The sequence below is a fragment of the Oncorhynchus gorbuscha genome, linkage group LG02 (genome assembly GCF_021184085.1).
Source record: "Oncorhynchus gorbuscha isolate QuinsamMale2020 ecotype Even-year linkage group LG02, OgorEven_v1.0, whole genome shotgun sequence".
Lineage (NCBI taxonomy): Eukaryota > Metazoa > Chordata > Actinopteri > Salmoniformes > Salmonidae > Oncorhynchus > Oncorhynchus gorbuscha.
The window spans coordinates 75,638,885-75,650,771 of record NC_060174.1 but is presented as its reverse complement, the minus strand read 5'-3'; the positions used below and the strand labels follow the sequence as shown (position 1 = coordinate 75,650,771).

Below are 11,887 nucleotides of genomic sequence, written 5' to 3'. Positions count from 1 at the left end.
GCAGCTACAGGCAATACCAACAGTATCCCTTTTTGGGCGCATAAGTAAACATTCAGCACCGTGGACAGCACCGCGGTCAGCGCTGAAAGCAAAAAGATTCATGCTGATTCAGCAACCACATCCGTGAACAGTGCCACAGTCAGCTTTTCAACACCACCACCGTTAACAGCGCTGCAGTCAACTCTTCAGCACCATGACTGTGAACAGCTCCGTGGTCAGCCCTTCAGCACCACATCTGCGGACAGGGCCACAGTCAATTACTCAGCACCTTGCCACAGAGTTTTCAAACCACATACACAGTTTACAGCAGGTATAAAGGTGCAGCGAAATGCTTATGTGCTATCTTCCTCAACAAAACATTACATTAATCATCAATAACAATCAAAAGAGTCAAGTAAAAAGTAACAAGTAGATGAAGTAATAGAAGAGGTAGTCTGCATAGTAATAATGCTTTATTTACACTATTTACAAATAAACTAAAAGTATGAGGACACCCCTTCAAGTTAATGGATTCAGCCATGTCAGCCACAGGTGTTGCTGACAGGTGTATAAAATCGAGCACACAGAAATTCAATCTCCATAGACAAACATTGGCAGTAGAATGGCCCGTTCTGAAGAGCTCAGTGACTTTTAGTGTGGCATTGTCAGAGGATGCCACCTTTCCAACAAGTCAGTTCGTCAAATTTCTTCCCTACTAGAGCTGCCCTGTTAAGTGCTGTTATTATGAAGTGGACATGTCTAGGAGCAACAACGGCTCAGCCGCGAAGCGGTAGGCCACATAAGCTCACAGAGCGGGACCGCAGAGTGCTGAATCACGTAGCACGTATAAATTGCCTGTCCTCGGTTGCAACACTCACTACCAAGTTCCAAACTGCCTCTGGAATCAACATCAACACAATAGCTGTTTGTCGGGAGCTCCATGAAATGGGTTTCCATGGCTGAGTAGCACACAAGCCGAAGATCACTATGCGCAATGCCAAGCGTCGGCTGGAGTGGTGTAAAGCTCATTGCCATTGGACTCTGGAGCAGTGGAAATGCGTTCTCTGGAGTGATGAATCACACTTCACCATCTGGCAGTCCTACGGACGAATCTGGGTTTGGCGGCTGCCAGGAGAACGCTGGTCTGAATGGTCTGGTGCTGTTTTTTAATGGCTCGAGCTAGGCCCTTTAGTTCCAGTGAGGGGAAACCTTAACGCTACAGCATACAATGACATTCTAGACAATTCTGTACGTCCAACTTTGTGGCAACAGTTTGGCGAAGGCACTTTCCTGTTTCATCATGACAATGCCCCTTGCACAAAGCGACGTCCATACAGAAGTGGTTTGTTGAGATCGGTGTGGAATTACTTGACTGGCCTGCACATAGCCCTGACCTCAACCCAATCAAACACCTTGGGGATGAATTGGAACGCCGACTGCATACCAGGTCTAATCGCCCAACATCAGTGCCCGACCTCACTAATGCTCTTGTGGCTGAATGGAAACGAGTCCCTGCAGCATTTTTCCAACATTTATTGGACAGCCTTCCCCTTAAGAGGGGAAGCTGTTATAGCATCAAAGGGGGGACCAACTCCATATTAATACCCATGATTTTGGAATGAGACGTTCGTCAAACAAGTGTCCACATACTTTAGGTATTGTAGTGTATTAAGTGTGTTGTGGAATCAATATTATAGAATAGAATAGCAGCATTGACTGTGTGTGTGTGTGTTTATGGGTGTTTGTGTGTAAGGTTGTGTGTAGGGGTTGTGTGTGTGTGTAGTCAGTGCAAATCATTTCTATGGTGCTGATAGTCTCTTCGATGCAAATAGTCTGTGCAGGTCAAAGGTGCAGATAGTCTGTGCAGAGAGACAGCTAGGTTTAGTCTGATGGCCTCCTACCAGCAGTCTGATGGCCTGGTGGTAGGAGCTGTCTCTGAGCCTTTTTGTCTGTGACCCGATACTCCGATACCTCTTGCCAGATGGTAACCGAGTGAACAGTCCGCGGCTCGGGTGACTGTCTTTTGGGCCTTCCTCAGACACTGCCTGGTGTAGATGTCCTGGAGGGCAGGTCGCTCACCCCCAGTGATGTATCATGCCGTCTGCACCATCCTCCGTAGGGCCTTCTGGTTGAATACAGAAGGTTGCAAGTTCAAACCCCCGAGCTGACAAGGTACAAATCTGTCGTTCTGCCCCTGAACAGGCAGTTAACCCACTGTTCCTAGGCAGTCATTGAAAATAGGAATTTGTTCTTAACTGACTTGCCTTGTATAATAAAGGTTTTAAAAAAGTTTAAAAAAGGGCTGGATTACATGACAGAGAGAACTTGTTGTGAAGGGGAGAGCCTCGTGATACATCAGAGAGAGTGTATTTTGTTACGAAATACAGCACTGAAGCAGAGAACATTAAAAGAATCAATGACGGCCTAGGAACAGTGGGTTAACTGCCTGTTCAGGGGCAGAACGACATATTTGTACCAAGGTCTCTGGCTAGACTGTAAACTCTCCTTCCAGACTCATATCAAACATCTCCAATCTAAAATCAAATCAAGAGTCGGCTTTCTATTCCGCAACAAAGCCTCCTTCACTCACGCCGCCAAACTTACCCTAGTAAAAGTGACTATCCTACCGATCCTCGACTTCGGCGATGTCATCTACAAAATAGCTTCCAATACTCTACTCAGCAAACTGGATGCAGTTTATCACAGTGCCATCCATTTGCTGCAAAATTGTAATTATTCGCCTACCTCCTCATGCCTTTTGCACACAATGTATATAGACTCTCTTTTTTTCTACTGTGTTGTTGACTTGTTAATTGTTTACTCCATGTGTAACTCTGTGTTGTCTGTTCACACTGCTATGCTTTATCTTGGCCAGGTCGCAGTTGTAAATGAGAACTTGTTCTCAACTAGCCTACCTGATTAAATAAAGGTGTTTTTTGTTTGTTTTGTTTTTTGGAATCCTCCAAAGTGATACGCTACTACGTCAAGTCTTCCCTGAGACACATTTCATTAACTGCAAAACCACTCATGTCATCTATAGATTGGAATGTCCACAGTGCAACGTGTTCTACATTGGACAGACAAAGAGACACCTTCAAGAAGGCTTAGTGGAACACAAGTACGCCATACGGATAGGCAATGAAGACTACCCCATGGCAAGGCACTACAAGTCCTTACACAATGGCAACCCTGCCTCCCTACAAGCTATGGGTATTGATCATGTTCCGGCCTCAATTAGAAAAGAGGGCCGTCTTAAACAGTTTAACCAAAAGGAAAGTTTGGGGATTTACAAACTACAGGCCACTAAGTACCCTGGTTTAAATGAAGATATGTTTTTCTCATCCTTCCTGTTGGCGTCGTGATAGGTCCATTTGCTGTCATCTAGTGGATATTTTGTTCAATTGCCCTCAGCTATGGTTAGACTGTTGTTGTTAATGTTTGCTGTGTTCTAGTGTAGTATGGAATATATTGCTTTCTTTTTCTTGACACTTCTCCCAGTCATATTTAAGGATAGAACTACCTTTCTAGGCATTCTGATACTTCTAGCTTGGAGTAAAATGTTTTGATAACATAGCTACAGTATTTCACTTTTTAATGTTTATAGTATTGCTTACCAGGTGTGTCCAATCAATTTTGTAACCACGCCCTCTTCAAATTAGAGCTAATTGGAAAAGCTGTTCAAAAGAGGACATTGTATTATTTATTTGTACTCCCTGACAAAGGCCATGCACCTGAAACGTGGCGGATTTTGAAAACTTTGTTTCTATACAAATAAAGGCATTTTAATTAATTATATGAAGAGGGCCTTGGTCCTCCTTTCTTTTTGATGACCAATTTACCCCTTTTACCAAAGAGCACCTTCTGTCTACCAAAATGTACTATTGGGAACCTTAGTAGCACTTCCCTTCCTCTTCTTTGTATCCTAAATTGTACATTTTCTCAAATTCTAAGACACAATCTAGATTTGAGTCAATGTCTTATTACAGGAAAATTCCATCCCAAAACTATCTTTTGGTATTTTTTTCATTAGTCCATTGTTAATATTGTCCCAAAATGTTTTGCATGTCAGCAATCAAGTTTAAGAGATCTCACTTTCTAAATACAGAAATAGAGTCGGCTGTATTTCATACTGGTTGTATTTCTGTATTTAGAAAGTTATGTATCTTGAAAACTTAGTTACAAACCCACACGTTTGAATTTCCATCAAAAACAACTTTTTAGTGAAGTAATGCCTTTGATTTGATGGCCTGCACATGCACAGTTCAGTAAAACATAACCATTAGGCCCAATGACGTCTTTCTGTGCATGAGTTTAGCTAGCATGTTGCCATGACATCGCTTACAAGCATGTTCGGGGATTTCTATTGGAAAAACTGTTTCTGTATAGGCTCTTTGACCAGCACCTTGGTCAGCTCTAAATGACCTGTGTTGTTGTGTGGCTAACAAAGGCATAAGACATTATGTATATATATTTTTTAAATCATACGCCCTTTAAAAGGGCATTAATTCTTCATTTGTTTAACTCTTTCCCCACAATGATCAAAACAATAGTGGTTTACTCACTAATGTGTCAGTAGTCATCATTTCAAACAGGGAAGGAAGGAAGGATGCATTTGGCGAACACGTATTCGAACAGGGCCATTTGATGTGAAATAGACGGCCAAGTAAGACTCAGCCCAGAGTTTAACATTTGCGTTTGTTTTTCACATGACTTGATAAACACATAACATTAATCGTGTATATTCTAAATTCGGAGTTTCTATTAAACGAATTATAGTTACATGATCTATTATTTATCCTCTTGAAAGATATTGCTGTTGTAGTCTACAATTTGAAGGTACAGACACCGGTTGGCCCTAACCACAAACAGGAAGAAACTTCCGCTTAGAGTCGAGGAAAGATACGAAATGGAAAGCGTGCAATAATTATTTAAACGTAACTTGAAATGATAGTCACAAAAGAATGTGAAACTAAGTGTTAGGTACAGTCTAAACGCTTTACTCGCTAGGTAAGTAAAGTGAACAAGCGAAGGGACAGCGTTTAGGCAAGGAGTGATTATAGTGAGTACACTCCCTGCCAGATAGAGCTGCTTATTATGCAGGCCTATGTAACTAGCCAAGCTAACACACTTAGGTACTAGTTAGCTTGTTTACCTGGTTTGAAAACATCTCTGGACATCAGTATTTTTCATAAGTAATGACTTCGGGGGTCAGAATTTGACGAGTGTAGCACGAACATGTCGGCAAACGTGAGTCCTCCAAACACTGCTTTAGTAGCGGAATTATCTTTCTCGTTTCAGGATGAATTGACTGCTACTATTCAAAATGCACTAGGAGTAGCAGTGGAGATAGCGGTGGTTGAGATTACAAAACTAGTCGGCCAAGTGTTGAGGGACGTGCGGGATCAAATGCACGAGACGCTGCGGGACAATAAGTCCTTAAAGTTTCGCTTGCAAGCAGCCGAACTTGAAATATGTGCAGCGCGAGGAGAGGAGCATCAAGTACAATCAATAATAGGGGAAAAAAACAGCACCAATAGCAGAATCCAACAGGTTCATCAGCAGCTGAATTCTCTAAACGTCTCACAAAATAAAATAGTACCAGGAAGCGAAGGAGAGCACAGAGTTCTTGAATCCAATCAGTCTCTTGGTACAACAAATGTTGGGGATAGTTATGAAGAATTTGAATCAGAAGTTGTTGATAACCCTGCATTTCTTAACGAGTCGTTTTGTGAGATCCGTGAGGATGGTAGGGTGTGCACTCAAGATATTAAACCAGATTTTTTTACTTTAAATCAGGAAGATGAAGCTGGTAAGTTGGGACTGTCACTCACTACTATTTATTTACATTTAAAATGTTCTGTAACTTATTATTTCAGCAAAGCTATAATGCATGTTATCTATGTAAATATTTATTCACAGGGACTAAAGAAGAGGTTGTCTCAAACATGTACTCAGACAACCATGAAGATTTTAACCGAGCGTGCACAGAGCCAACCACGGGACATGATACATCAAGAGCCCATGCTGACGGCCATCCCTTCCCTGACGGTACCATGAAGGATGCAGTTGTGAAGTGTCTGGTTGAGGTGAAGGTGGAGTCTGTAGACCTGGGAAGCAGTAGGAACTGTGGTCCCAATACTGGAGGGGGAGAAGAGGACTACTGTCCAGACGGTCTCTCCTTGGCTCAAACCAGGCTGCTGGAGGATTGGAGGCCAGCGGCACTACAGCTCCCACTCAGTGACCCAGACTCGTTCACCCCCTCCACTAGCCACTCTCTATGTAAGTCCCGCACTAAGAACCAGTTTCCTGCATACAAATTAAGCCTAGTCCTGGACTGAAAAAGCTATTTCAATAGAGAATGTTTAGTCCCGGACTAGCCTTAAGTTGTCTGGGACCCCATCCCAAGTAGTTCTGTAGTAAATTGGTTTTGATCTCATGTCAGTGATGATGATGATGATAGCATTTCAAGTGGTTAATGGTTGATTCATTTTCTCTTCTTTGACTTTGAAGCGGACTCTCCCATCTTCACCCCAAACATATCAGACTTGGACATCCTATCGTCTTCTTCAGCTACAGGTCTCCATGCAGGCTTTGGTAAACAACAGCAGTACCCACCCAGAGAGACTGCTGGGGCTTCCACCTCTCACTCACACCAGATGTACAGCCCTCCGACAGGTGAAGTGAACAACATGGCTGCAGCACAGCACATCTGCAAGATCTGTGGAGAGGAGTTCCATCTGTCTGAGGAGCTACGGCGACATCGTAGTCTTATTCACCCAAAGGATATGAACAAGCTCCCCAAGCGCAACCTCTACCCCCCTGGGCGGAGCCCGTACCACTGCTCCCTGTGTGGTCGAGACTTCAATCGCATGGAGCACCTGAAGATCCATCAGCGTATTCATACTGGAGAGAGGCCTTATGCCTGCACCGTGTGCAATGCACGCTTCCGTCACTCTTGGGCTCTCACAAGACACTTCCGTATTCACACAGGAGAGAAGCCCTACACTTGCAGCCAGTGTGGCAAGACTTTCCGAAACTGTGGGGGTCTGCGCTTTCACCAACGTACTCACTCAATGGGAGGGCTCGGCTGATAAGGCCTTCATGATGGACTGTAAAGGATGGAAAGACAGAGCAAGAAATGCACTGGAGATATACGCAGAGGGGGAAACATTTACTGTTATCAAATTTTTACATGCACTGAATACAACAGGTATACCTTACAGTGAAATACTTACTTGCAAGCCCTTAAACAACAATTCAGTTAAGACAAAATGTGTTAAGTAAAAAATGTTTAAAATACAAAATAATTCAAGAGCAGCAGTAAAATAACAGTAGCGAGGCTATATACAGGGGGTACCGGTACAGAGTCAATGTGCGGGGGCACGGGTTAGTTGAGGTAATATGTATATATGTAGGTAGAGTGACTATGTATAGATGATAAGCAGAGAGTAGCAGCAGTGGAGGAGGGGGGGTAGACCTTTGATTAGCTATTCTATTCTTATGGTTTGGGGTAGTATCTGTTAAGCCTTTTTGATCTAGACTTGGCTCTCCGGTACCGCTTGCCATGCGGTAGCAGAGAAAACAGTCTATGACTAGGGTGGTTGGAGTCTGACCATTTTTAGGGCCTTCCTCTGACACCGCCTGGTATAGAGGTCCTGGATGGCAGGAAGCTTGGCCCCAGTGATGTACTGGGTCGTACGCACTACCCTCTGTAGTGCCTTGTGGTCAGAGGCTGAGCAGTTGCCATACCAGGCAGTGATGCAAACCAGGATGCTCTCGATGGTGTAGCTCTTATGTGTTAAAGCTTACTGTAAATGTTCATACATTTATCCTGTGTTTTACTGGAAGGAACATAAATAATTGGAGTCAAAGGAGGCAGAACTTTGTGTGGAGCACAGTTGTTAGTCCGGTTCATTCAAGGTGAGATGAGATGGATCATTGATGTAGACTAATGTAGGGCTTGAAATATCCTGTTAAATGACAGTCTTCCCATACACATGAAATCAACTGGTGTTGTACCATGGCCTCGCTTATTTTACTGTAATGAAGGAGTCCCATGGAGATTGACATATTTATGTATTAATACATCACAAAACAGATGTTGTATCCTTTGTCTTTATTATCTCATGCTAGATGTATTCTGTCAAAACAAATCAGACATTTCTTCAGGATTTCCCAAACTCTGTCCTGCCCCCCACCCCCTTCCAGGTGTACATTTTGTTTTTTGCCCAATCACTACACAGCTGATTCATGTAATCAAAGATTGATAATGAGTTGGTTATTTTAATGTGTAATGCTAGGGCAAAAACCAAAACGTGCACCCATGTGGGGTCCCAGGACCAACTTTAAGAATCCCGGATTACTGCAATCTAATGTACTGATCTGGGAGTTCCTCAATGATTCAGCTTTAGTTGAGGATCTAAATGCCTCAGCATGTATATGGAAAAGGTCTCCTCCCTAGTTTTAATCTAAGGTCAGGAGAATCATAGGATCCAGCTATACCACCACCAGTGGAGACTCCTTGGAGGATAAATGGCAAAACATTTAAACATATTTTCTTTAGACATAACTATACTAAATATATGTCACCAAATAATTGATAAAAACACTTTTTTTGTAATGAAGGTAGCCTCAACAGCACTCTTTAGGGTAGCACCATGGTGTTGGCAGAGGACAGATAGGTTCCGTCCTCTGGGTACAGTGACTTCAATACAAACCTAGGAGGCTCATAATTCTCACCCCCTTCCATAGACTTACACAGTAATTATGACAAGTTCCAGAGGATGTCCTCCAACATGTTGTCCACCCAATCAAAGGATCAGATAATGAATCTAGTAGTGAAAGCATAAGCTACAACAAGCTAGCACTGCAGTGCAAAAAATGTGGTGAGTAGTTTACTTGAGAGAGAGAGAGAACGACAATAGTTTTAACAGTTTTGAACCACTGATCCACCTTGGAATATCGCCATTCTTTCTGTGATGGAAAAAGTACCCAACTGCATAAGTAAAAGTAAAGATACTGTGGCTTAATAGAATGTGACTCAAGTAAAAGTGGAAGTCACACAGTAAAATACTACTTAAGTATACTTAAAACCAAATACTTTTACTAAAGTATCAAAAGTAAATATAATTGCTGAAATATACTTAAGTACCCACAGTAAAAGTATAAATAATTTCAAATTCCTTATATTAAGCAAACCAGATGGGACACAGGCCCCCTCAGATTTGTCCTGTACATTTTCTATTTACATTAGTTTTTCTGTAATACTTACATTTACATTTACATTTAAGTCTTGTCGTCTGTAATAGTGGCTTTAGCTAGCCCAGATAGGTTACCAATCACCTTACCTCATAACTAGCTAGCAAGAAGCCAATTCAGGCTATTAATCAAGTTGGAGTAGCTAGTTTGTCGAACTATCTTAGCTTGCATGCCTGTTGTCAAGGTGGTACAGTGCATTCAGAAAGTATTCAGACCCCTTGACTTTTTCCACATTTTGTTAGGTTACAGCCTTATTCTAAAATTGATTAAATAAATACAAAATTCCTCATCTACACACAATACCCCATAATGACAAAGCGAAAACAGGTTTTTAGTAATTTTGGCAAATGTATTAAACATAAAAACTGAAATAACTTATTTACATAAGTATTCAGAACTTTTGCTATGAGACTTGAAATTGAGCTCTGGTGCATCCTGTTTCCATTGATCATTCTTGAGCTGTCCACTTGTGTTAAATTAAATTGATTGGAGATGATTTGGAAAGGCACACACCTGTCTATATAAATTCCCACTGTTGACAGTGCATGTCAGAGCAAAAACAAGTCATGAGGCCGAAGGAATTGTCTGTATAGCTCCTAGACAGGATTGTGTTGAGACACAGATCTGGGGAAGGGTACCAAAACATTTCTGCAGCATTGAAAGTCCCCAAGAATACAGTGGCCTCCATTCTTAAATGGGAGGAATTTGGAACCACCAAGACTCTTCCTAGAGCTGGCTGTCCGGCCAAACTGAGCAATCGGGGGAGAAGGGCCTGATGGTCACTCTGACAGACCTCCATAGTTCCTCTGTGGAGATGGGAGAACCTTCCAGAAGGACAACCATCACTGCAGCACTCCATCAATCAGGCCTTCATGGTAGAGTGGCCAGATGGAGACTCTTCAGTAAAAGTCACATAACAGCCCTTATGGTGTTTGCCAAAAGGCAACTAAAGACTCTCGGACCATGAGAAACAAGATTCTCTGGTCTGATGAAACCAAGATTGAACTCTTTGGCTTGAATGTCAAGCATCACGTCTGGAGGGAACCTGGCACCAACCCAACTGTGAAGCATGGTGGTGGCAGCATCAGGATCGAGGGAAAGATGAACGGAACAAAATACAGAGAGATCCTTGATGAAAACCTGCTCCAGAGCGCTCAGGACCTCAGACTGGAGTGAAGGTTCACCTTCCAACAGGACAATGACCCTAAGAACACAGCCAACACAATGCACGAGTGGCTTCGGGACAAGTCCCTGAATGTCCTTGAGGGGCCCAGCCAGAGCCCGGACTTGAACTCTATCGAACATCTCTGGAGACCTGAAAATAGCTGTGCAGTGACACTCCCCATCCAACCTGACAGAGCTTGAGAGGATCTGCAGAGAAGAATGGGAGAAACTCTCCAAATACAGGTGTGTCAAGGTTGTAGTCTCATACCCAAGAAGACTCGAGGCTGTAATTGCTGCCAAATGTACTTTGTGCTTCTGAAAGATCTGGCTGCTCCATGCTGACTGGCAGCTCTGACTGCTCCACGCTGACTGGCGACTCTGGCTGCTCCATGTATGCTGACAGCTCTGGCGGCTTCTTACAGACTAGCAGCTCTGGCGGCTCCGTGCAGACTGGCAGCTCCTTGCAGACTGACAGCTCCTTGCAGACTGGCAGCTGCTTGCAGACTGGCAGCTCCTTGCAGACTGGCAGCTCCTTGCAGACTGGCAGCTCCTTGCAGACTGACAGCTCTGGCTGCTTCATGCAGACTGACAGCTCCTTGCAGACTGGCAGCTCCTTGCAGACTGGCAGCTGCTTGCAGACTGGCAGCTCCTTGCAGACTGGCAGCTCCTTGCAGACTGGCAGCTCCTTGCAGACTGGCAGCTCTGGCTGCTTCATGCAGACTGACAGCTCTGACTGCTCCATGCAGACGGACAGCTCTGACTGCTCTATGCACGCTGGCAGCTCTGGCTGCTCCATGCAGGCTGGCAGCTTTAGCTGCGCTGAACAGACGAGAGACTCCGGCAGCGCAGGAGAGGAGAAAGGCTCCGACAGCGCTGGAGAGGCGGGAGACTCCGACAGCGCAGGAGAGGCGAGGCGCACTGTAGGCCTGATGCGTGGTGCTGGCACTGGTGGTACTGAACCGAGGACACGCACAGGAAGCCTGGTGGGGGAGCTGTTACCGGAGGGCTGGGGTGTGGAGGTGGTACTGGATAGACCGGACCGTGCAGGCGCACTGGAGCTCTTGAGCACCGAGCCTGGCCAACCTTACCTGGTTGAATACTCTCGGTCGCCCTGCCAGTGCTGCGAGGTGGAATAGCCTGCACTGGGCTATGCAGGCGAACCGGAGACACCGAGCGCAAGGCTGGTGCCATGTAAGCCGGCCCAAGGAGACGCACTGGGGACCAGATGCGTAGAGCCGGCTTCATGGCATTTGGCTCGACGCTCAATCTAGCCCGGCCGATACGCGGAGCTGGAATATACCGCACCGGGCTATGCACCCGCACTGGGGACACCGTGCGCACCACTGCATAACACGCTGCCTGCCCGGTCTCTCTAGGCCCCCGGTAACCACAGGAAGTTAGCGTAGGTCTCCTACCTAGCATAGCCCTACTCCCTGTGAGCCACCCCCCAATCAATTTTTGGGGCTGACTCTTGGGCTTCCATCCG

At 44.6% G+C, this 11,887-nt stretch overlaps 1 protein-coding gene across 2 annotated transcripts; it reads left to right on the top strand.

Moving 5' to 3' along the window:
* Positions 1-4,660: 4,660 nt before the first annotated feature.
* Positions 4,661-7,295, top strand: si:ch211-284e13.5 (uncharacterized protein LOC793850 homolog). 2 transcript variants are annotated; one of them, XM_046322110.1, is made up of 4 exons: positions 4,661-4,986; positions 5,776-5,788; positions 5,899-6,258; positions 6,490-7,295. In XM_046322110.1, the coding sequence occupies exons 3-4, from the start codon at positions 5,925-5,927 to the stop codon at positions 7,068-7,070; spliced, it is 915 nt and encodes a 304-aa protein (XP_046178066.1). In that variant the 5' UTR covers positions 4,661-4,986; positions 5,776-5,788; positions 5,899-5,924; the 3' UTR covers positions 7,071-7,295. The 2 variants fall into 2 exon arrangements, with proteins under 2 accessions (XP_046178066.1, XP_046178057.1); XM_046322101.1 differs by having other exon boundaries at positions 4,664-5,788.
* The last annotated feature ends 4,592 nt before the right edge of the window (positions 7,296-11,887 follow it).

Excerpts from the sequence above, each read along its gene's own strand:
- si:ch211-284e13.5 (XM_046322101.1), top strand. The coding sequence starts at position 5,215 with ATGTCGGCAAACGTGAGTCCTCCAAACACTGCTTTAGTAGCGGAATTA. Across the intron at positions 5,789-5,898 it reads AAATCAGGAAGATGAAGCTG|GGACTAAAGAAGAGGTTGTC; the intron begins GTAAGTTGGGAC and ends ATTTATTCACAG. Across the intron at positions 6,259-6,489 it reads CTCCACTAGCCACTCTCTAT|CGGACTCTCCCATCTTCACC; the intron begins GTAAGTCCCGCA and ends TTGACTTTGAAG.